This window comes from Rhincodon typus, chromosome 35 (genome assembly GCF_021869965.1).
Source record: "Rhincodon typus isolate 14 chromosome 35, sRhiTyp1.1, whole genome shotgun sequence".
Classification (NCBI taxonomy): Eukaryota; Metazoa; Chordata; class Chondrichthyes; order Orectolobiformes; family Rhincodontidae; genus Rhincodon; species Rhincodon typus.
In genome coordinates this window covers 14,922,928-14,948,863 of record NC_063366.1, presented here as the reverse complement: position 1 = coordinate 14,948,863, position 25,936 = coordinate 14,922,928, and the positions used below count along the sequence as shown (strand labels likewise).

The window sequence follows — 25,936 nt, the reverse complement described above, 5'->3', positions numbered from 1 at the left end:
TAAAAAGTGCATCAGGAAGCAGAATAGAGTGCAGAATACAGTGCTACAGTTGCAGAGAAGGTGCAGAGATCAACATTAACATTTGAGAGGTCCGTTCAAAGGTCTGATAATGTTGTAGGCACAATGAATTGTAACAGGGTAGTATTTTGAAGCTTGGTGTAGAATTATATAATTGACAACTGTAACAGTCTGGATGTGCTGGAAAATATTATTGGAACCCCATGTGATTGATCAATCAAAATGTAAATCATTTTTGGTTAGATGCAGTTCTCTTTGCTTGAATAAACAGTGAACAATGATACCCGAGTCTCATCTAAATACTGCAGGTACGGGAGAGATAAAACCTTTGCATTTCACTACCATTTCATTTACCTTACGTAACAGCCTGTTGGAAATTTAAACTACCAAATACAATGGTGAGTGCTGTAAAAGGGGATATGCGTTCAAAGATGATTGTCAATATTGTTGGACTCCAAGGAATACTGAACAGCTTTGTAATAGGCAGCCATTGACCAAGAACTCCAGTCCAGAGGTAAGTGGGTACATTTTTAAACCCAGTCAGAGTTGGAAATAGGGTTTTCAATTGGAATCAGAATTTTTGATGACTCGACACGGATTATAATGTTGATTTGGCCCTTAATTTTGTATTCTTGAGCAATGTTTTGATGAATGCAAGTTGAGAAGAATACTGGAATCTTCAGGCTAATATTCTTATAAAATTCTTCAGCGTGCAGCTGCATTGCTTTCAGAAAATGAGATTGTGGTAATGGTAAGTGGCACTCTATGCATCTAGACATGGCTGCAGAAGGAAGGTGAAACCTTATAACTCGCAGTCAGTTTCCGTCGGCAGGAAAGCAATCAGCTGTTTGTTTAATTACTTAGTATCAGATAAGCCCTTAGAACAACATGGCCTGGAAGATAGCAGCTGCAATGATCGCTCACTTGGCAACCACAGCAGCTTGGGAAGCATCCACCGTACACTTTAATAAAAGCAACTATTTGTATCTCAGACAAGACACACAACTAATGAAAGGAGGGCACACAAAATCAATTAAGAAACCAAATTTATTGGACTGTGATCAGCAGTCAACGCAATACTCAGGTTATGGTACCAGGAAAGGAATAGGCTGATACAGAAAACATTACCATGACCTGAATTCATGTTCAGTTTGTCTACTCCTAGGTGAAACTTTAACAGAGCAACATCCAACCCAATGCAAAGGGCGTGGCTCCTGGACCTTTCCCAATTCATTGTCCCTGAGAAGATTTACAACTCCCCTTGACAAGGCCGACACTTCTCACGCTAACAACACAGCTGGCAATTTGTACGATATCTGCTCGGGAATGAAACAACTATGGCATCAATGTACAGTATTCATAGGTGGGGAGAACTCAACACAGTTCAACACAGTCCAACACAGGAGTGGAAATTGGACTAACATGCTCCCATTTGTCTGGAAGCCAGGACAAGAGGGGCAACATTGTTAAGAATTATATATGTAGGCACTGTTGCTTGATTTGGTTACAGCAATAAACAGTGCTTTATCAATTTGTGAATATGAGAAGTTCATGGTGCAGGAGGTAGCATATTGGCATGGATATATGATTGACTAGCTCAGAAGAAGCAGAGTGGGTGTAGATGGACCTATTTTCCAGTTGGCAACATGTAACGTGTGTTGTGGCACAGGGATTAGTGCCAGGACCTCAACTCTTTACAAATTACACTCATGACTTACATGAAAAGATGTTAGGTATGGTTGCCATATTTTCTGACGACACAAATATACGTAGGAAGGTAAGGTGTGATGAAGACACAATGAGGTTACAAAAAATATTGATAGCTTGAGGTAGTGGGGAAAGCTGTGGCAAATTGAGCACAATGCCAGAAAAAAAAATGAAATTGTCCAATCTGGCTGGAAGAATTTAAAAAAGCAGCACATTATCTAAATGGTGAGAAACTACAGAGCTCTAAGATGCAGAGTGATCTGGCTACCCTCATGCATGAACACAAAAGTTTAGTAAGCAGACACAGCAAGTATTTAGGAAATGCTATCATTTCTTGCAACATGAATTAGATCCACAAGTTGGGAGGTTAGGTTTGAATTATATAGGGCATTGGTGAGACTGTCTTGGAAGCATTAGAGGCAATTCAAGGAAGGTTTACTGGTGAAAAATTTGGAATTAGTGGGCTTTCTTAGAAGGAAAGATGGACAGGCAATGCTTGTAATTGCTGTAGTTTGGAAGTTAGCAGCAATTTGATTACAACATAAAATTATGAGGGGTCTGGGCAGGGTGAATGTGGACAGGATGCTTCATCTATGAATGAATGTAGAACTAGGGATTGTTGTTTAAATACCAGGGTCATTCATTCAAAAAAAGAGTATCTTTTTTACTCTCAGTGGGTCATAAACCTTTGAAACTCTCTTCTTGAAAAGGTGGTGAAAGCAGTGACCTTGTATATGTTTAAGATTGAGTTAGACAGATTCTTGTTAAGCAATGGGTTGAAAGGTTGTCACGGATAAATGACATTATGGGTTTGGAATTACAATTAGATCAGCCATGATCTTAATGAATGGCAGTGCAGGCTCGAGGAGCTGAATGGCTGACTGTTGATTCTTATGTTCATTAGAGAAGTCATGGAATTTTATAAAGAAAGGGATGTCTTGTTTTCTGACATTATAGAATTTAAATCTTCTACAAGACCTTTCTTATGTTTATTTCCTATTTCCATAACCATTTATTTTGCCTTGCAAGTTTGGAATCCAGTACAGAGATTGCTGTCATCCTTTAAGACCATTGGTTAGTTATTTTGAAAACTGCCAGAACAACTACAGTCATTGTTCCAACAGCCCATGAGCCAAAATAGTTGCTCTGGACACTGTCACAACAACACCAGCAAGTAGTAGAGCAGTATATGCCAGATTCATAAGCCCTTTTTTAATGCTTGCCTTGTCTGAGGAGGCATATGTTTGTTGGTGCTTGTTGCAAATTTCCGTTGTAGAGATGGAAGACTCAACAGAGATTTTTCGCAGAGAAGGAACATAGTAAACAATGCAGATGATATCTACAATAATGCTTCATGTTTATTGTTGAGACTTGCTTGGTTTAATCTTTCACATGAGACCTGATGAAAATTTGTCAATGTGGAAAAGTCCAGAACTTTTACTAAAGGTACAAGAGCCCTTGTTTTGTGCATACATATTAAAGAAAATTGATGGCTTTACTCTCACTGAAGCTTGAAGTTAATATTATTTTTTCTCATTTCATTTCCACAAACTAAGTTTTTTTTTGCAACAAGTTAATTAAAACCTATAATCAACTGGATAATGGATCCAAGGGAGCAATGTCTGGGTAACTTGAGATTCTTTTCATGCTTACTGTGCAACTTACCCCTTAGCAGACTATAAGATGCTTAACTTTGTTTCAGTTTTCTTAATCTCATTTAAGGCTAACATTTTATGAAGAAAAACATATATCAAAAGATCTTCTTTATTGTATTGCACTGTAGTTATAAAGCCTAACAATTGTGGACTAATCTCCCTCTTGGTCAGTGCCAAATATTGAAAACAAAACTGGGCTTTGATGCACGACCAAATTTGTGCAATTCCAAATGCTTTTTTTATTCTGTAAATGATGCATGGGAAGTTTATTTATAATAAATTAACTCAAACATTATGTTGATAGATTATAAGTTTATTTTAACACTTAGAACATAGAACTGTACAGCACCAGAATGGGCCCTTTGGTCCACAATATTGCGGCGAACATGACGCCAAATTAAACTACTTCTTTCTGCCTGTCCTTCATCCATATCTCTCCATTCCTTGCACATTCATGTGCTTATTTATACAAGATTATTTTGTAATATCAGTTTTTGGTAACTGCAAACCCTTATCTACATAAAGAAGAAAGCTTTAATTTATGTTCCAGGGTTTTGATCCAGTGACACTAAAATATATTTCATGTCAGGATGGTGAGTGGCTTTTGGGGGATATTGAAGGATATTGGGGGATATGGCTCCATCCATATGTCTGCTGCATCTTTGAGATGGTAGTGGTTGTGGGATTGGCTGGTGCTGTCTGAGCAGCCTTGGTGGATTTCTGCAGTGTGTCTTGTACATGTAATGCAATGCTATGACTGTGTATCATTGGTGGAAGGAATAAATGTTTGAGGATTTGGTGCCAAGCAAATAGTCTGTTCTGTCCTGGATGCTGTTAAACTTCTTGAGTGCTGTTAAAGCTGCACTCATCCAGGCAAGTGGGAAGTATTTCATCACACTCCTCATTTGTATCTTGTACATAGTAGACTAGCTTTGAGAAGTCAGGAGGTGAGATACTTGCCATAGGATTGTTAGCCTCTGACCTGCTCGTGTAGCCACAATATGTATATGACTTGTCGAGTTCAGACATCCCGGGAGGGTGAGAATGGGGGATTCACTGATGGTAATGTCACTGAATGTCAAGGGGTGATGGTCATATTTCTTCTTGTTGGGCTGTCACTTATATGACTTCACACTTGCCTATCAAGCCAGGAATTGTTAAGGTCTTGCTGGAGACAAGATCTTTGATGGCATAGTTGAAGATGGGTGGGATTAGGATACTACCCTGAGAATTTCTGGAACTGAGATGACTTATCTTCAACAATTCTAACCATCTTCCTTCCTTTTAGATATTCTAACCAGTGGAGAGTTTACCTACTGATCCCCAATGACTCCAATTTTGCCAGGGTTCCTTGATGCCACACTTGGTCAAATATGGCCTTGATGTCAAGGGCAATCACTTGCACAACCCTTCTAAAGATCACCTCTTTTGTCTCTTGTGTTTGAAGCATTGTTGCAATGACAATATGAGCTGAGTAGCCCTGGCAGCTCCCAAATGGAGTCTCAGTGAGGTACTACTAAGTGCTTGACAGCACAGTTGACGTCTACTATCATTACTTTACAATGATAATTGGCTAGTTTGGTTTGTTCTGGCTTTAGTATACAAGATGTACTTGGGAAATTTTTTCACATTACTAGGTTGATGCCAAAGTTGTTGCTTGACGAGTGGTGCAGCAAATTCTGAAGCACAGGTGTACAGTACTATTACCAGAATATTGTTAGGGCCCAAAGCCTTTGCAGTATCGCATGCCTTCAGCCATTTCTTTACATTAATTGAATTGTATTGGTTGAATACTGGCATCTGTACCACAAGGGAAATCCAGAGCACACCGAAATGGATCATGCACTTGACATTTTCCAGTTGAAGAATTCTGCAATGACTTCAGCCTTATTCTTTGTAGTGAGGTGCTGGGCTCCCCCATAATTAAGGATGAGGATATTTGTGGAACATCTTCCTCCAATAGTCATCACACATAGGGGTGGTTTAGAAAGTGTTTAGCATGCTTGCCTTCGTTGCTCAGACCAATGAGTATAGAAGTTGAGACGTCATGTTGAGGTTGTACAGGATGTTGGTTAGGCCACTTTTGGAGTACTGTGTACAGTTCTGGTCATCCTACTATAGAAACGATATTAATGAATTGGAGAGGTTTCGAAAAGATTTACCAGGACTGTAGGGTTTGAGTTATAAGGATAGGCAGGATAGACTGGGACTTTTGCTACTGGAGCACAGGAGATTGGGGAGTGACCTTATAGAGATTTATAAAATCATGAGGGGTATAGATAAGGTGATAGCAAAGGTCCTCAGGTGGGGGAGTTCAAAACAAGGGGGCATATTTTTAAGGCGAGGGAGGAAAGATTTAAAAGGAACCTGAGGGGCAACCCGTTAACACAAAGGGTGGTTCGAATGTGGAATGAACTGCCAGAGGAAGTTGTGGATGCAGGTAAAGTTACAACATATAAATGACATTTGGATAGGTGTATAAATAGGAAAGGTTTAGAGGGATATAGGCCAAACACAAGCAAAAGTGGGACTAGTTTAGTTTGGAAAACTTGGTTGCCATGGATGAGTTGGACTGAAGGTTCTCTTTCCATGCTGTATGATTCTATGACTCCATGACACTATGCTTCTAGTCAGAAAGTTTCCTAGTCCACATTTGACCTGATGCCATAAGACTCCATGGGGTATAGAGTCTTTCCTGAGGATTCTCAGGGCAACTCACTTCTGACTGTATACCACTGTGCTGCCGCCTCAACTGGGTGTATCCTGTTGGTGGGACAGGATATACCCCAGGACAGTAAGGTATAATTTCACAGGTTTGACCATGTCAAGTTGATGCTTAACTAGTCTGTGAGATAGCTGCCCCAATTTTAGCACTAACCTCCAAATGCTATTAAGGAGATCTTTGCAGGTTTGACAGTGCAGAGTTTGACATTATCATTTTCAGTGCCTAGGTCAATGCCAGATGGTCTGTTCAGTTTTAGTCCTTTCTGTAAGAGTTTTTAGCAGCTTGATACAATTTACTAGGCCATTTCAGACTCTCCTGCATTGCTGAGAGTTTGGAATCAAATATAGGCTAGGCCAAATAAGGACAACAGTTTCCTTCCCTAAACAATGTTGATAAATTTCAGACGGGGATAGATGGCATGGATGGAATCAGGGGCTGTAGCTTTTCCAATATCCAGTTCCATCAGCAATTTCTTCATAACAGAAGAAGTGAACTGAATTGGCAAACAACAATTTTTTGTCTCTTGGTAAACTCAGAAGGAGATCAGAAATGGATCATCCACTCAGCACTTCCGGTTGAAGATAGTTTCAAATTTCTCAGACCTTGACTTTTGCACTGATGTGCTGAGTTGCAAGATGATTGAGAACGGAAATGCTTGTGGACCCTCTGTCTCCAGTTAATCGTTAAATTGCATACCATCGCTCAAAATTGGTTGTGGCTATGTATGGCACTTTGATCACTTAGCTCTATTGCACACTGCTCCCTCACCTTGAATCCTCCTTCTGTGGAAGTGTTTTGACAACTAGTAACATCCTGCGTAAATTACAAGCTTTGTCTCTTGGTTTCATTAATTAATTGAACATTCAATGTAAATTGAACAATAAGTGACCAAATTGGCTTTAATTTAATCCAATCAGCAAATCAAAGATAAAGTTAAAATTAGAAGTGATAGCAACATTAAAGGGCTCTAATCAGAGTCACCTTCCTATGAAGTGATGTCAGCAGAAGCGAAATAGCTGATGGATGAGTAGTTGGTAAGTTTATTTATTGAAATCTGAAACAATTAATTGACTTAATAATAAATAGAGACATGACAAGACATCTTTCTTTCCTGAAGTACATATCCTGTTGCATGTGGAAAGTCCAGGGTGGTTCTCTTGTCCAGGATGATGTGCAGAAATTTTGCTAGCTGGAAGAGCTTTAGCTCCAGACTTACTGGTAGCTGACATCACTGTAAACAGCCACAACACAGAGAATGTTATGAATTGTTGGACCTCATTCTAGGGAATAAGCTAGGTCAAGTGATCAAGTGCCAGTAGGGGATACTTAGTCCACAATTTAAAGTTATACAGGCAGAGACTGAATGGATGATGATCAGAGAACTGTGCTGGAGTCCCAAATCTATCTTGCTGTCCAAGTGGCATAAATGTGGAATCCTGCTGATAGCTGTTCTGGGGAACTCATCAAAAGCTAAGTTCCCCATCCCATAGCTGGCTAAACAGCATACGAGTAAGATATGTAAAGTAATTAGAGATTCAATAGGTGAGATGGATGTTTCAGCAGCTGCAGATGTTAATCCAGAATGGCACTCAAGTGAATGATGTTCCTGAGCTGAACTCAGAGGGGAAATGTGAATAGCAATGGAATAGAAAGGGAACTGCACTCCTGCCAGCAGATTTTAGAAAGCAAGAAAACAAACCATCAAGAGGACCTCACAATGATGTAATATTAACAAGGTTCCAGATGCCATGCACTAGTGAATACTAAAATAGTATTAAACAGATGAATGCGTGCTGGAGAGTTGGGGCAGAAGGCAGGGGGCAACGTTCCAGAGTCCGTGTGGCTGATTCTAGGATAGGGGATCTAAACAGGCCAAAAAGATTGTGCACAAGTACAACTGGTACCAATGTCCTTGCATGACAGTTTGCGAAGGCTGTTGGGAGAGTTTAAACAAAATTGGTAGGGCAATGGTTTATGGATGTGATATCAATGCAGAGAAACAAAGTTTACAAATAATTGATGGATTGATAGGGTAAAAATTGCAAGGTGGTGTCACAGCAAGCAATCTAAATTACAGCACATGGATGCGGACATTGGTTAGGCTGCTTTTGGAATATTGTATTCAATTCTGGTCTCACTGCTACAGGAATGATGTTGTTAAACTTGAAAGGGTTCAGAAACTATTACAAGCATGTTGCAGGGATTGGACAATGTGAGCTATAGGGAGATGCTGAACAGGCAGGGCATTCTTTCCCTGGAGCGTCAGAGGCTGAGGAGTGACCTTAAAGAAGTTTATAAAACTATGAGACAGGGGTAGGATAAGATGAATAGCCAAGGTCTTTTCCCTAGGGTAAGGGAGTCCAAAACTAGAGGGCACAGATTTAAGAGGGGAAAGATTTAAAAGAAACCCACAGGGCAACATTTTCATGCAGAAGGTGGTGCGTGTGTGCAATAAGCTGCCAGAGGAAGTGGTGTAGACTGGTACAATTACAACATTTAAAAGGCATTTGAATGGGTACATGAATAGGAAGGGTGTATATGGGCCAAATGCTGGCAAATGGGACTGGATCAGTTTAGGATACCTGGTTTCTGCTTCCATGTTGTATAACTTATGACATATCATGTGGTAAATAAGGTTGGTGAGCAGCTGGTGCAGAAGGCCATGTGGAAATATGATGTCATGTGATAATGGAGACATGGCTGAAAAGAACTTAGGACTGGTCACCAACTATTTCATTCAGGAAAGGTGGGGAAGAAAGAAAGGGGCCTGGGTGGGGGAAATGTGGCAGAATTAAGTAAGGGGAATATGATGAAGTTGTGATGAAGAGGGAGGATGTCAAGAGAAGTTAAAAGAATGTCATTGTTTATTGCAAGTCAAATTGAATGTAAAAGTGGGAGACCATGTTTCATTTGTACAAGGCACTGGTGAGACCATTGTGGACCATTGTAAAAAGTATTGGTTTCCTTATTTAAAGAAAGCTGTAAATACACTGGAAGCAGTTCAGATGTCTACTAGATCAACAACTAGAATGGGAGGTTGGGTTATGAGGAAGATTTGGGCAAGTTAGGTTTGCATCTGTTGGAGTTTAGAAGAGTAAGAGTTGACTTGATTGATGCATGCAAGATCCTGAGGGAGCTTAGCAAGGTGGACACAGAAAAGGGTATTTCTTCTTATTGGAGAATCTAGAATTAGCAGTCACTACTAAAAATAAGGAGACAATCATTTAAGACAGATATTAGACCAATACTTTTCTCTGAGAGTGTTGTGAATCTTTTGAATTTCCTTCCTCAAAAGACGATAGAAACAGACCTGTCAAATATTTTTAAGGCAGAGTTGGATAGATTCTTGGTAAGGAAGAGTTGAAAGGTTATCAAGGGTAGTAGGTGAGAATAAAGAATTGAGGTAAGAGTCAGATCAGCCATTATCTTATTAAATGACAAAGCAAGCACAAGGGGCCAATTGGCCTAATCCAGTTCCTAACTCATAACATACCCACTGTTCAGCATGTATGTATTCCTGAGTCGAAGCTTCACCAGGTTTTCACTTAGTTTTGCATATGCCGGTCATGATACGCTTTTCTGCGATTTTCATTGAACAAGAGTTGATCCTGTGTCTTAACGATAATGCTCGAGTGAGAAATATATTGGCCATGAACTTGCGATTAATTACCAGGTCTGCTCCTGGTGACACAACATTAAGTACAGTATTCTCTGGGTGTTAGAGAACTTCACTATTCACTGTTCTTTTTTTGTCCAGAAATGTTCTTGTACACAACTCAATTTTTCTTTTATCCCCATCACCAAATCATGTTTTTTTTCCTCCATCTTTTAACAATCAACAGCAGATCACCTGTGTTCCCCAAATGATTTACATGCAAAGCCCATTAAGGATAATACAGACCAAAGGTGAGGGAGAGGGAGGGATCATTTTCTATCAGTATTGCTATACTGTTTGGCACCTGCAGCCAGTTAATTTGGTTAGAAAAGTAGGCTTTTCCCACTTGGTTCCCTCAATACTACAGGCACAACCTCCCTCTCTGGTTAGTTATTTGTTAACTACCATTCAGGACTAGTTGCGCTGATCTGATTCCTTCTTTATTGGGACCATTTATCCTGTCTCTAGAATGTCACTTCCAATCTTCAGTATGCTGGGAGTCCTGTGTTGTAACTTCACTCGGTTATCACCTCATTTTTAGGGATACCTGGTGCTGCTCTTCTATACTACTTATTGAACTAAAGTTTTAACCTCTAGCTTAGTGATAATGGTACAATGAGGAGTATGCCAAACTATTACATTATAGATTCTAGTGGGATATAACGTCCCACAACACTTCATATATGTGCAGTTTTGGGCCCATGGATCTGTTCTGATTCTATCATATTTAGCACAGTGGTAGTGCCAACAGCATGGGGTTACCCTCAGTATAAAGACGCCATTAATTGTGTGATTAATAGACCCACTAATACCATTAGCTTTGGAATAATTCAAATCAATTGGTTCTCTTAACACTCTCTGGAAAGTCGGTCTGCTGTTTCAGAGCCAAACTTTTTGACGGCCATTTTTTTTTTCCAAAGCAGCATATACTTAGCGCTCTTGCTATCTTTAACATTTCTTCAAGGCGGTGACTAACAAGGGAGAATACTGATTCAATGGATGAGGTAGGTCATAGGTGGTAATTAGTAGGTGATTTCTATAGTCATTCTTGACCTAATGCTACATAATTGAATTGAAATGATTATTGAGCCTTTCAGGGCCAGGGCCACACATTTCCATCTTTATACCATTGGGCCTCAGTGTTAGTTCTATCCTGCTGGTGGGGCAGAACATATCCAAGAATGGAAGAGTCAAGTACAATTTTGTGTGCATGATTGTCAGTCAGGCTGTTGCTTGACCAGGACATGAAGAAGCTGCTCCAATTTTGGCAAGAGTTCTTTAATAGGAGTCCACAGCACATTGTAGGATTGTCTGGGCAGGATCTGATGTCTTAGTACATATTCATTAGGCTGGCTGATACTACTTTTGTTTTGAATTTTCTGCAATGATTTGATATAACCAAAGTAGCTTGCTGAGCCATTTCCAGAAGGCAGTCAAAAACAAACCACGATGGAGGAGGTCTGGACTAGACGAAGCAAAACTGTCTAATTTCTCATCCTAATTAATATTAGTGAATCATACGGAGTTTTACAGTACTCCTAAAGTTTCAGGGTTACTACATTCGATACTAACACTGTATTTTATATTTCTTGAATTGAACTTCAATTACCGACCCACCATGGTCAGATTTGAACTCAAGTGCCTGGCTTCTATGAAACTCATCCAGTAACAGTTATTCTGGACTGTGCTCAACAGATAAAAGGAATGATTCCTCTGCTACAGAAGGTGAGAACTTGCTATAGAGATGAAATACGGCAGAAGAACGAACCTTAAAGAATGAACCGGTGAATAACAGTCATCTATGTACCACAAGTACAATGTGTGCACATTATTTATACCTGTGAAGCATATGGCCCTCTGTATTAGTGTGAGAGATTACAATCTCAAAACTACATGTCAACATAATTCCTAGTACACTCAGGATTATTTATCAAATGTTATCCAATTGTTTGATCATACATGTCAGACACTGTTGGGAGTTTACAAGTAGGGGCTGGTTGTTACATTCATTACTTAGCCTGCTGTGAACAGCCAAAGGGACATGTTATGTGATATGCCAATATTTAGGCTGTACATATTTAGCATGACAGTGGTACTGAAATTGCCACATATTTATTGAAATTGTCAACACTTATTTGTGTGATAAGCAGAATATCTTAGCTTGTCAATAGCATTGTGTTAATGGTGAACATCACTCTGTTGCTACTGTATAAATGGGAGGGTAAAGTAGCTTCATCCGTTGCTCAAATATTTTAGGATACCTTCCATGGTAATCTGGGGTAGACAGTGCTTTTCAGGATCAAATGTGGCAGCCTTAGGCCTAGTAATGAGTTTGCTTGGTATATAGCAAGAAATAATATCATTAGGGTAGAAGTTATCTCAAATAACGGCTTTGACATGCCCTATTTCAGCTTTAAGTGTTCTTGGTTAGCAAATAGGGCCTGAGCTATTTGCAAGGTATTCAAAGGCAAACTTGAAAAGGATAGACAATTATGCTGACAAACAATTGTAATCATCAGATAGGCTTGCTATGTAAAGCACTTATACATGCTGGAAGATACATATACTAATACACAAAGCTGTCTTTTCCGCAGACAAGAGAACATGTACACACTGCGCCTGCTTCGACATGAAATAATCAGCAGCCATTTTCTGGTTCATTCTTCAGTGCTGTTCCATGACCAGAGTCAACCTGCCTCATTAATAATTAAACAACTGAAATAGGTGAACAGTCTGTTATTCAACTCGTAATCTCTCTTTGTCAAGAGGAGTTTGACTGATAGAGATGTTGCCAATCAGTACACTTCTCATATAGTATAAACATATTGCTTGCCTTTATATTAGTGTACTTGTGAATTGTCCTGATGAGTGCAAAATCAAAAGTTTCAACAAAATGTTTCTTTTCTTAGTAATTCTCTTAATTGTTCTGGAATCACATGCTTGTCTCAAATGCTGAGTGGAATTGGTCAGCATTGTCAAAATGTGAGCAGAAGGTTAACCCGAAGCCGCCTCAGTGACTTGAAAGCTCTTAATTAAAAAGATTATTTTTCCCTATTTTTGCAGGTATCGACCATCAGCTAGGCAGGGAACTAACACATTCAGGCGATGGTTCTTGTCTGTCAAATTAAACTCTTCAAGCATATCATTAACTGGTAACATGCGTATCAAAATTGATAGTCTAATTTTTAAAAATTGTCTTAAAACAAGCCTCGTTGGTCAGTTCGTATTGTTTAATATTCTATATCAATTAGTAAAAGTGTCATTTCACAGGATATAAATGATATTCTGTTAAAAATCTCCATGTTTACCTTAAAAGTCACCCAGACAAGTTAATTAATCTTTATCACAGTACGTTGGCCAACACTGTTCTAAAGTGTGCAGTGCCATTTCAAATCACACCAAAATGTTTTCTATCTTCACTATGGCACTAAATTTCTCCTCTAAGATTTAAGAAACATGTTCTGTGACCATGAGACAATTTTCCTCTTCTACAGCCTTTGACATGGTGGACCAGATCTTAATTGCATTTTTCCTTTGTTAGCCAGTTCAATGGGACTGCTAGTGTTTGGCTGATTCTTATCCATAAAGCAACAGCTGTAGAACTTTCAGCATTTCTTCCTCCTTCCACCATCAAATGCTACCTCTGTAATTCACTAAAAATCTTCTCTTCTTCCACAGCATGTTTCCGATTGGTGATAACTTCTTCAGATGTATTGTCAGCTTCCACGTGGATTCTGATGACAGCACCACTCCTCCCGATCTCTCTCGTTCTCTCAAGATCTCAACTGTTGTGTTTACTAAACCTTTCCCCACTGTGACCCCATTTTAAATCTTCAGACCGCATGTGACCAAAGAGTAATAATGAGTATTAATGTTATTGACTGAATTAATAGAACAGAGGTTACTACAGAGCAAAATAAATGCCTACCTATTCAAATTTTTATCACAGCACCAATCGGGCCTCAAATCAACTCAGTCCACTTTTATTTTTGTCTGACACTCATCAATTTTTCACAGACAGGATTGGGAATAGGTTATAAGTTCATGTTCCAAACCATTTTGCACAATTTTTAAAAACCTACAAACTGAAGAAATTTGCATAAGCTAGACGATGTAGTCTTTGAAACTGACTGTTTACTGTGACATTTCAAGAAACACGCATTAAGTCAGAACAGCACCACTTCCTTGTGGAAATAAAAGATGGGGTGGCGTGGTTAGAACTGCTGACTCACAGCACCAGGGACCCGGGGGTCAATTCCAGCCTCGGGCGACTATCTGTGTGGAGTTTGCAAATTCTCCATGTGTTTGCATGGGTTTCTTCCCTCAGTCCAAAGATGTGCACATTAGATGGGCTGGCCATGCTGAACTGCCCATAGTGTCCAGGGATGTGTGGGTTGGGTGGATTGGCCACAGGAGGTGCGTCTGGTTGGGATGCTCTTTGGACAGTCAGCGTGGACTTCTTGGGTCGAATGGTCTGTTTCCACGCTGTAGGGATTCTATGGATTTTCTTTAAATCTGCTTTACAAGGAAGTAGAAGAGGTAAACTGATTATATTGACAGGGCTGGTGAATCTCTTAGCAAGGAACATAGGAACAAGATTAGGCTGTTCATACCCTTAAACTTGTTCCAATATTCAATGAGATTATGGTTAACTTATCTCTAAACAGCATTCCCCCTAATTGAATACCCCTCAATATTCTAATGTAATAAAAATCTAAATCAATCTTGCTCTTAAACTTCAGTTGACCCAAGATCCACAGCATTTTGCAGGCATAACTTTCAGATTTCCAGTATCCTCTGTATAAAATGTGTTACTGAATTCAAGGTTTAGCTCTAATTTTACAGTAATGACTTTTGGTCTGGCTTTTCCTCGCAGGAAACAGTTACTGTGCCTGTAAAATCTCTTCAATATCAGAGTAATTGATCCCTCACTTGATGGAATATAAATGAGAGATAAGGGTTTATGGGCAATCAAGAAGCCTGCTGAAGGAAATTAATTCCTACATGGGTAAACAAAAGGACCTACCTATTGAATACTGAACCAGCAAACACATATAATTAAACATGCATTAAGTATTTTGGTCATTTGAACAGAGCTATAAAACCGAGACAGCACTTCTAGAAGGTAAAGTGGAGGGCACCAGAAAGTGGGGTTTATCTAGGATTAGTTGCATGACAGATATGTCACACAGTATTTGTAGATGAGCTACAATGGATGTGTGAGGATGCCACAACACAGATAACATGGCATATAAGGCCTCCTAGCAAGAGTCGCCACAAGCAGCAGAAGCAAATGAATTCAGAAAATCCCCCTTTGCTCCACCACGCTGAGATATTATGTTTGAAACATGGTTGTGTGATTGTTTCATGCGACTTGTTTTTAAAATAAAAAGAGTCTTCTGGCTAGCCCCATCACCGCTGCCTTCAAATTTACTACTGGCTTTATACAAACAAAGATTTGGCCTCCAATTTCTTAGAACAAAGGGATTTAAAAGTGGACATTTCTCCAATTCAAGCGTAATTGATGACTCAAAGCAAATTACTGTAGATGTTGGACAATTGAAATAACAACAGTGAATGTTGGAAAAACTCAGGTCAGGAAGTATCTGCACAGAGAGGAAAAAAAAGCGAGAAAAAAAAGAGAGTTGACTCTTCAGGTGTTCTGGTAATACTGTTAAAGTATTCCAGCATTTTCAGTTGTTATTTCAGTAAATCTTTGACTGTGTTTATTCTTTTCTATAACAATTTGTATTTCCAATTCCTTTCTACTCCTCGGATTCAAGGAGTGAAAATCTAGACTGGTCCCTTCATACAATCGATTTAACCATTATACAGTAGTTTTTCCAAAGGAAGTTGGTTAGCTTAGTTGGCTGGATGGCTGGTTTGTGACGCAGAGTGACACCAACAGCATGGGTTAATTCCTGCATCGACAGAAGTTACCAGGAAGGACTCTCATTCTTGACCTCATCCTTCACCTGAGGTGTGCTGACCCTCAAAGTAAACCACCACCAGTCATCTCTCTCTAATGACAACAGCTCTATGGTTCAGTAGGACTACGGTAAGTTCACCATTCCTCTTACTTTATCCAAAAGGATGATAAATGTTTGAAATACAATACGTAAGTATCAGAAAACTTAAGAGCTTTTTTTAAAAGAAATAGTTGAGAAACACAGGAAAATCTCAGTATCATATGCTTAGTAGATGTCAGGTGATCTACAATATTTCTTTAGCTAATTTATTCATAATGTTCTAATTTTTACAGTATTAAGAATAACTCACAATGTATCAACTCAAATTTCATCTAGTTGAGAGTTGCTATGCATTGTCAATGCCATGTTGAGCTTAGAAGCCACTTCCCTCACACTAAACTTGACCTAAAGTCAGGACTTTGATGTAATAAAAAAAAAATCTCCTCACAAAGTGTTCCCAAATTAGACAATTAGACAGGTTAGAGGAAAAAAAAAATGCTTCCTCTAGCATGCATGAGTAAACATTACCAAATTAGATAAGCTGTGAATTAGATGCAGCAGGTAGATACATCTTTAATGATGCACATCAAACAATCCTACAACATGGGTTTCATATAAACTCAAGTGCTTTCCCCACAACTTGAGGATTAAAATGAACACTTTACATCAACAACAACTAGTATGACATTGAAATTCAGCAACAGTACATGTTATTAAGGGTGCATTACCAATAAATGGGACAAATTTATGGCAATCCATTGTTGCATGAACCCTTGCCCTAAAATAGCCAGGGTAAAGTCTGGCAAAAATCTTTTTTGTATGCACCCTTTGCAGGCATCGGAGAAAAAAAAAAATCAGCATTCTGAATTGGTAGCAAGATCCCAGTTGTAAAAGGGCAGCAATGGCTCCACTTTACTGTAATCTTTTACCAAAATGGGGAAACTTGCTCAATCTAGATGATTTTTTAAAAATAGTTTGCTTGTGAGGCCAGTATTTAATGGCCATTTCTAATTACCCTTAAGAAAGTGGTGATGAGCTGCTTTTTTGAATGACCGCAGTACTTGGAATATTGTGTTCAGTTCTGGTTGCCTCATTATAGGAAGGATGTGGAAGCTTTAGAGAGGGTACAGAGGAGATTTACCAGGAAGCTGCCTAGACTGGAGGGCGGGTCTTATGAGGAAATGTTGAGGGGGCTAGGGCTTTTCTCTTTGGAACAAAGAAGGATGAGAGGTGACTTGATAGAGGTGTACAAGATGATGAGAGGCATAGATAGAGTGGATATCCAGAGTCTTTTTCCCAGGGCGGAAACGACTATTACGAGGGGCATAATTTTAAGGTGATTGGAGGAAGGTATAGGGGAGATGTCAGAGGTAGGTTCTTTACACAGAGTGTGGTGGATGCATGGAATGCACTGCCAGTGGTGGCAGTGGAGTCGGATACATTAGGACATTTAAACAACTCTTGGATAGGCACATGGATGATAGTAAAATTAGGGTGTGCAGGGTAGTTTGATCTTAGACTAGGATAATAGGCCGGCACAACATCGTGGGCCGAAGGGCCTGTACTGTGCTGTACTGTTCAAAGTTCTATGTACGTTAGGTGCAAGTACACAACGTTGTTGGAAAGGCAGTTGGCAGATTTTCACCGAAAACTCAAAAGGATTCATGTCCTGAAGGCAAAACTATAGACAGAAGGTTTAACAATCATGATGGATCTGAGCAGTCTATATACAGGGAGAAACAGTTCCCATCTTGGATGGTGAATCAAGGGTCCAGTTTTAAGATAATAGCCTAAAGAAACAGTCGGCATGAGGAAAAACATTTTCATGCAGCCAATGGTTAGGATCTGGCTGAAAACACTGCACAGGCAGGATCAAACAAGGCATTCAAGAGGACTATTATTATCCATGAAGGAGGAATGTTTAGGACCATGGGGAGTAGGCACCGACGGGCACCAAGTAAATTTTTAAAGAGCCAGGAGAAAAAGATGGGTAAATGCTTTTGAAGGTATCCAGACTTTGGTCTTGTATGAATGAATGTATCCAGAATTTACAGTTAATTTCTTTTAATGTTAATTTGTCATCAGACTTTTGAATGGGCCTCTCAAGTGTTAATTCTCTCTGCACCTTCGCTGCAGCTGTAACACTGTATTCTGCACTCTGTTCCGCTACCCTGATGCACTTTGCATAGTACGATCTACCTGCATAGCATGCAAAACAATACTTTTCACTGTATCTTGTTACATGTGATAACAGTAAATAAATTTGTTTAGCAGATTCTCACTATGTTCTCGTGACTGCACACTTCAGTGTGGTAACATCAAAAAGTCTTTACTACACTTAGTTAAAAGTTAAACAAAGAAAAATAAATACACAAGATCTCTAAGCACCACAGTGCTCAAAACTATTTTAAACCATAATTATTTCTTAAAGAATTACATAGCCACACAATCAGAGTTGTTATGGCACATCCAATGCCCACTTGAATTCCTCAGTTGAAGCTGCCTCCACCATATTTCCAAACAGAGCATTCCATACCCTAACTACTCATTATGTGACAATGCTTTTTCTCACATCACCTTTTTATCTTTTGCACATCACTTTAAATCTATGTCCTCTCCTTCTTGTTCCTTTGAGCAGGAACAGCTTCTCCCTATCTAATCTATCCAGTCTGCTCATTATATTATTAAGCTCTATCAAATCTAGCGATAATCATAGCCTGAGATCAACCAGTCAGTAACTGAATACCCTTTATTGAATAGTCGGGATCATATTTGTAGCATCATCACAACTAGTATGGAAATATGTTCAAAAACAACCAAGAGTTGTGGATTGTAATACAACATGGTTACTCTAACATAAACTTCCACTAGGCCCATTTCACATCTTGTGAAAGTCAACAAGCATAAAATAGGAGTGTAAAATAGATGGCCAACTAAATTCACTCCATTCCTGCTCAGCATACTACATTAAAATTTTCCCTAATTTGCTGCTATAACTAATCTTTGAACAAAGCTTTTTACGATGTAGACTGGAAGAGTGGATATTCTATAGGTTCTACCAAACAACAGGAAAATGAACCTTATTTTTCTGAATGACCTACAAGGTCTGTGAGGGAAAACAAATTAAATCTGTCATTTTCTTCACCAATATTTTAACATTAAGAGTTATTTGTTTTCACTTTAACAGTGCTACTTGTATCACTGCTGCTGAAAAAAGACAAACGAATAGCTGATATTTCTTCACTTGTTCACTTAAGGCAGAGTATAGGCATACTCAACCAACTTGCACTTGCAAAACCCAAAACAAAATGCCTATTAGATTTAATACATGATTGGATAGTAATTACTCGACAATTCAAGTGCACTAACAGCTACAGCAACGATCAATATAAGCCAATCAGTTGGGCTCGTAACATGGCTCCTTCACACTTGCCAATTTTTTATGCAAGTTCCTTTCTGTACAAAGAAGAAATATGTTCAGATCTTGCGCCTCTTTTGAATTATCTTAGGGTTTGGTGAGAATAGAATTTTCTGCTCTCTCTGTGGCAATACCTCAGCCAATTAGGATCCACAAATTGTGACAGTTTAGAACTTGGAATTTCATACTTGTCTTTGTTCTGATGAGTACAAGATAAAAAGCTTCAGTAATAGTTCTGCGTTTACAGCAATATTTAAACTCTGTACCACCAACTGACCTTTTGCATTGAAGTGTTCACTAAAAATATTAATTTTCTTCATAGATCCCATTTATAAAGGGCTAATATCCATGATTTTTCTGACGATAGCTTAGCTAAGCCCTCTTATATTGTACTGTAGTTGCAAATGACAATCTGAATAACTTGTTTCAAGGGCCTGAAGAAACTCTGATGATTTTTTTGGGAGGAGAAGGAATTTGGAAGGACTGGAAGAGTTAAGAAATTAGAAAGATAGAAAAAACATGATCAAAAAAGGGGATTCTTACAAGTTCTTTGAAGCTGAAAGAGATGCAGCAAGATTTGACTGGAGAACATGTGGCCAAGAAAACTAGCAGTGGAGTGAAGTGAAGAGAATAAAGCAAATTAAACTGAACAGAGTGGAGAGTACATGTTGGCACTGAAAATGGCTGGAGAGGTCAAGCTATGTGAGGCCATGTAGATGGGCCAAAAATTTTTAAATGAACACAAGATTTGGCCTCGCAGCCAAAAGATTTCCCTGTTGTGAACTACACCAGGGAACGGGCTAATTGGAATACAAAAAGTAGGCACAGCTTTGTACGGGACGCACTGATGACATTCAAATAGCTGGCATGAAACATGCAGAAACAATCAATTCTGGCAGCGAGGGCAAGTATTTTTGCCAATGGAACCAAAATGGGTTAGGGTGGGGGGATTAGTAGGTGATATGTAAAAAACAATGGTGTTATTTATCTGAATTTTCATGCTGGGTATACTACTTGGGCATATCATCAATGATCATTTCACAGGAATGAGATTATGGCTGTAACTGGCAATACCTAGGCAAATGTAGTGAGACACAGAGAATGACCAGAGAAATCTTGCCAGTGCATTTGAGATTTACAGAAACAACCATCACACAATTCGTGAGGACAAGGCTCAGGTTACGTACAGAAGCATAGTTTAACTCCTATTGATGGAGTTTGTGCTAATGTTCTCTTCGTGTAATTATAAATTTCACTACTTTTCTTAATGTTAAAACAAAAGATTCTTCTCCTTCACCATTTTTCAGAAATAACATTAATCTTTGAAACAGTCGCTCACATCTGAAGGAGGGGTAAACTGCATCATGATGCCAGATTCAACCAGGTCTACTTGATTGACTCCAGACCATAGTCCACGCAGCCTTATCTAGGCCATAACAATAAGCACCTGGTCACACAATTGTCAAAAGTGACTGTAAGGAATTATGCCCTCTTTTAAAGCTGTAAATCAAAATAAATTCACTAAAATTTCTTTCAGCTCAATTTACTTCATCTACAGTGACCGATAATTAATTGTGTACTGCCAGCTATCAACAATGCTATCTGACAAATCAGCGCTGATAATCCCAAAATTAAGATCTCATATTACCATGCTCCCTTTTGCCCATTATGAGCCAAGTCTCAGATGTGTAGCAAACCTTTTGCTTACCAGAGAATAATGTACATTCCTTAGCTTGCAAGAACAGCCAGGAGAAACCAGTATTAACTCTGTGTGCTGTGACCAACAAAAAAGGATCTGAGCGATAACCTTAAAAAAGACAATAATCCACAATTAGAAATTAGTATAGCTTGTTAGGCCATCAATTTCTTAATTTTGGCCTTTGTAACTGTTTCAACCAGCACTGCATGTCAGGTTTCTCAAAAATCACTTTAACTGAAAGAGTCTACTTTGATAAAGACTGGTGTGCAATGAGGATACCTTTTGATATTCCATCATTACGAGTTTCAACATTAAATAGCACAGCACAGAAATATTTTACCCAGGTAAGCAATCTGGACTGTAATATATTCAAAATAATGTTACTGTACATGCCAAGGGATAATAGAGGGTTCTGCAGACTGAAAGATTTCTTGGAACTTAACTTGAGTCATAAGAACTACTGTGGCTAACAGCTTGACTATTTTGCAATGGTTTTAACCTCCATAAGGAAGGTACAAGTCAGCATTGTGATGGAATCCAGTTACCTTGGTGTTGATGGCTACAGCATTGAAAAACTGCAGCACTAGTCAAGATAAAGCATTTTGCCTGATTGGCACTTTACCCATTAATTATCCAACCATTAATCCTAGCATAGGATGTGCAGCAGCAACTCAAGAATGCTTGACAGCATCACCCAAACCAGTATGTCATTTCCTAAAGGGACAAAGGCAAGAGGTGTGTAGAACATCACTACCTCCATGCTTCCCACCAAGAAACACCTTTTAGACATGAGCATTTATTGCTGATCAAAATTCCAGAATTGGGACAACACCATACTATTTACGACAGTAACCTGGAATTAAATCTGGAAATAAAGAGCTAGTAGTAATCAATATGATGAAGTAGGTGATAGTTTTTTCTTACAAAAGCCAAAGAGGTTCACTGATGTGAAACTTTAGATAAGAATAACTATCCTCCTATTCAACAAACAATGACCACATTGCAAGAAATAACTGTGCTTAATAAGATGAGAAATCTAAAACAAATTAGTTTTATTTAATCATAACCCCTGTAACTCTGAGCCCTCATCACTTCCTGCTAGAACGGAGCTATGAATAAAACATTATCTGCGCCTTGCTTACCTCTAGATTCAGCTATTTCTGTCATGCATTTCATATGTTACAACCAACATACACTCAGGAACAATTGAAATTCTGCCCATATTCTAAGCTACGTCAAATCTCATTCATATATGACCTACACTAGTTCCATTAGAGTAACAGAGATAGTAAGAACTGCCGAGGCCAGGCAGCATCAGAGGATAAGGAAAGCTGACGTTTCGGGTCGGGACCCTTCTTCAGAAATTTCTGTGTTCCTCCAGCTCCACACTGTGTTATTCCATTAGAGTAACAGTTTGTTTTAAAATCCACATTCTTATTTAAAATTGTTCCTTGGTTTCACTGGTCTCCATCTCCAATGCTGCCTAGTCAGCGACGCCTTCATCCCACGAATGAATAAAGAAAAAAAAATGTCTGCTACTCCACAATCAATTATTTTCTGGACAAGTATGTTTTTGATTCATAAACAATGAAAACTTACCTACAGAAGCTGAATTTTATGCTAAGTTGAAGAAAATGTATCCAAGGAAAAACAATTGTAACAGTGGAATCAAATTTTATTTGCATCCAAAACCAGGTTGTTCTCATATTAAACACGTTTACTAGAAGCTAAATGCAGAATTTCAAAATGAAGGGTATGGTTGGTTTTAAATACAAGGACTATGAGCACGAAAGCACAAATCAGCTGTAGAGGTCAAGAATAAAGATTGCGCCCACCATTTGGAAACAGCTTAAACTGGAGACTACTAAAAAATAATACAAGTTCGGAGGAGGAAAAAAAAAATAGTAGTTCAGACTTAAAGAACTGAATATTAACATCAAGGTGCAGAGTCTCCACAAAACTATATGCAATTCATCTGGTATCTAAAAGATTTATCAACAGCAGTGATTCAGTTGATCCGAGCTATGATTTGATGGTTGTAGCAAATTTTGATGGGAACAATGCAGAAAGATTCTTCAGGACTCTTTATTCCTAACAACTCATCCACAGAAAACTTTGGTTAGAAAAACATATATTATCACCTCCAACATCAAAACATTTTTGCACACGCACATGCACCCTCTTCGACATCATTATAGCTTCATGTAGAAGAAGCAAGTGGATGCATTCTGGCCAACTAAAGATGTTCTTTAAAAACTGGCTCATTGCTATGATGCCCAAGAGTTACAAAGTTATTGAAGTTAAAGTTATGGTGGTTATATGTAACTAAAATGACAGCAGGTAAGTTCTGGTCCAATATCACCAGGATTCATTGTTGAAATGAGCACTTTTAACACCAGTATACATTAATTTGTCATTTTAAAATCTTAGTCAATTGCAATACATTCAAAAGGCGTCGTCATCGACTACCAGGAGGCCAGTGAACATCTCTGCCACGTCCAAGCAAAAATCTGCAACGCTGATGTCAGCCAGCAGCACTTGTTAGAAATTGAGGCATAAAAAGCCCACTTTACCCGATCAGATAATCAGGCTTGTAAAATTGTCCTTCTACTCTTCTTCTATCAGAAATGCAAGTACCCATCAACCGTGGAATACATCTGGATCTTGCTTCTCAAATTCTTTTACACTATTTATAAGAGAAGCTAGATTTAGTCAACTGTGTCAACATAAAGCTAAAAGGTAAAATATTATGAGATATATGATTGAGGCCAACATATTAAATATTTATATCACAACATATCACAGCAGGGTCACACAGGGATTTGAAAACAGCAATGAACATTTTAAAATCTACACACTGCTTGATTGGGAACACGAGCAACAACATTTTGAATAACCTCAAGCTTATGAAGTGCAGATTATGGGAAACCAAGAGGACTGCGCACTGGAATAGACCATAGGAAATCAAGGCACAGGTGAGGATTTCAGCAGGAGATAAACTGAACAGGAGAAAAGTACCAAGCCGGAACTAAGAAGTCTCACGGATGGTGTGAGAATTAAGGCAGAATCTTGCATCTAGATCAAACGTGACACCATGGACGCAAACAGACTGACTGAATCGAAGACGGACTGCCAGGGAGAGGGAATGAGTTAAGCTAACAGAGTTTACTATCAGCTCCCGGTGTTTCTAATATTTAAGTGAGGAAAATTTCTGTTAATCCACAGATCCACTGATAAATGTTGGACAAAAAGTCACATAGTTTACCAACAATGGAAGAGTCAAGAGGCATGGTAGTGGGATGGAATCGAATGCCATCAGCATGTGTGTAAACCTGCAACTGGATGATGTCACCTATTTCACATTTGCATGCTGCCCGTTACAGGGGGCAAAGATATTAAGGTAACAATGGGGGAGGATCCAAAGCCACTGCAAGTAGTTCTCTGTCTACAATTAGATGGAAAAGAATAAAACCATGAGAATAGTTCCACCTAGCAGGATGACAGTGTAGAAGCCCTGAATAGGAATGATGTTTTTAATCTTATTGGGGACTGAGAAGGGAAATTTTAGCTTTGTCAGTTACATGGGATGTTATTTGCACTGATAAGAGCTATTTTGGCACTGTGGCAGAGCAAAACACTTATAATTCAAACATAAGAGTTGAGGAAAGATGGGAATGTATTTGGGATGCCACGGCATAATTAAGGACTTTGGAGATGAAATGGAGCTTGAAGAAAGAACAATTAGTTTGCTAGTTCCACCAATTATTTTGAACTGCAACATTAGCCAACTTAAATGATTAATGAAAAGTAATCAAAATGGAATCTGAAGTAGCAAGTAAACGTATGTGCTAATGAGTTAACAAATTTCTTTGCTCATGTCTCCAAAAATTAGTAGAGCATACAGTAGCCACATATCAGGTACAGCAGCTCCCAATACCTCTTATCTTAACTGATTAAGTCCTGCGGTCCTCACCTATAAGCAAATTTGAAGGACAACTCATTTTGACTCAACCTATCCTCCAAAAAGAATAATTTAATAAATTTATTTTAAAGTTTGAGTGGATCAATTCACTGACTACCAAGAATCACTTTGGCTAGTTGGTATCTTTCATGAACAACTTTTGTGATGCACAATAAGCAATACTTGCATACTATTCACTCTTCTGCCCCTTCTTTCAATCATTGTTTTAAATTTGATTTAGTTAACCTAACATCAGTTTTTTCTCACAGATACTAATCTAATGATTCCAACATTTGTTGTATTTCAACATGTATCCTGCATCTGCTGTATTTTACTTGCAGTTTCAATGCCTTAATTCCATTACCTGGAATGTATAATTTGAAAAGTTTAAGAGCGTAGCTTTGTTCTAACAGAAAAATCAGAAAGGTATTTTAATAGTGCATACTGTTAGCAAGCTGCATATTCACAACTAAAAGTTTGTATTCTTTATTTCTGTTCTTTCACATTATTTTGCACACAATGTTGTTTTGGCTCCTCTGAACAGCTTACCTACAGAAATATGCTATTGCACAGAATAGGAGTACTGACGAATTTTGTAACAGCCTGGCACTCACGCTTGACTCTCCCCAGTTCACTCCCTTCCTCTGCTGAAGGTACTAATTATTTTTCAAGTAATGTTATTGATGTTCCATGTGTCCAATTTATCATTCTTCAACATTGAGTCCAATCAGTGATGGCAAGTAATACAATACTAAGACATGTTACAGCCAAAGCAGATTTTGCTCCCGTCTAACACTTACACACTCACTTGAGGAAGACCAACTCCCTAACAATAAGGGGTAGGACTGAGAATAATATTTTTCCCAGTCACATCTGCTTAAGTAGACAATTAAAAGGCAGGTAAACGGACAGCTGAAGATGAAGTGGATTCAAGGGTGCAACAGGTAGATGGAATGAACTGTACAAAATAGACAGGCTCGCTAGACAAGCCAATGGACTTTTCCTGTTCCTTTAATTCCACCTAACAGAGCCAACAATTTGGCACAGCAAAGCATCTGTAAAAATCAACACTAAACTTGCATGCTGACTCAAGGCTAAGCATGTGCCACGAGCTGAATCTGTGTATAAG

General features: G+C 38.7%; 1 protein-coding gene across 5 annotated transcripts in view; it reads right to left on the bottom strand.

Annotated features, from left to right (window-relative positions):
• The window catches only part of LOC109938910 (RNA-binding protein 4B-like), a 204,992-nt gene that overhangs the window by 153,319 nt on the left and 25,737 nt on the right, over positions 1-25,936 (bottom strand). For 2 of the 5 annotated variants that reach the window (XM_048616959.1, XM_048616961.1), the window contains exon 3: positions 20,856-20,954. The exons of 1 other annotated variant lie outside the window; for it this stretch is intronic. In XM_048616959.1, coding sequence (XP_048472916.1) covers positions 20,856-20,954 — 99 coding nt within the window. Of the gene's footprint in view, positions 1-12,975; positions 14,279-20,855; positions 20,955-25,936 lie in introns of those variants that run through there. 2 more of the 5 variants (XM_048616958.1, XM_048616957.1) reach the window with 2 other exon arrangements.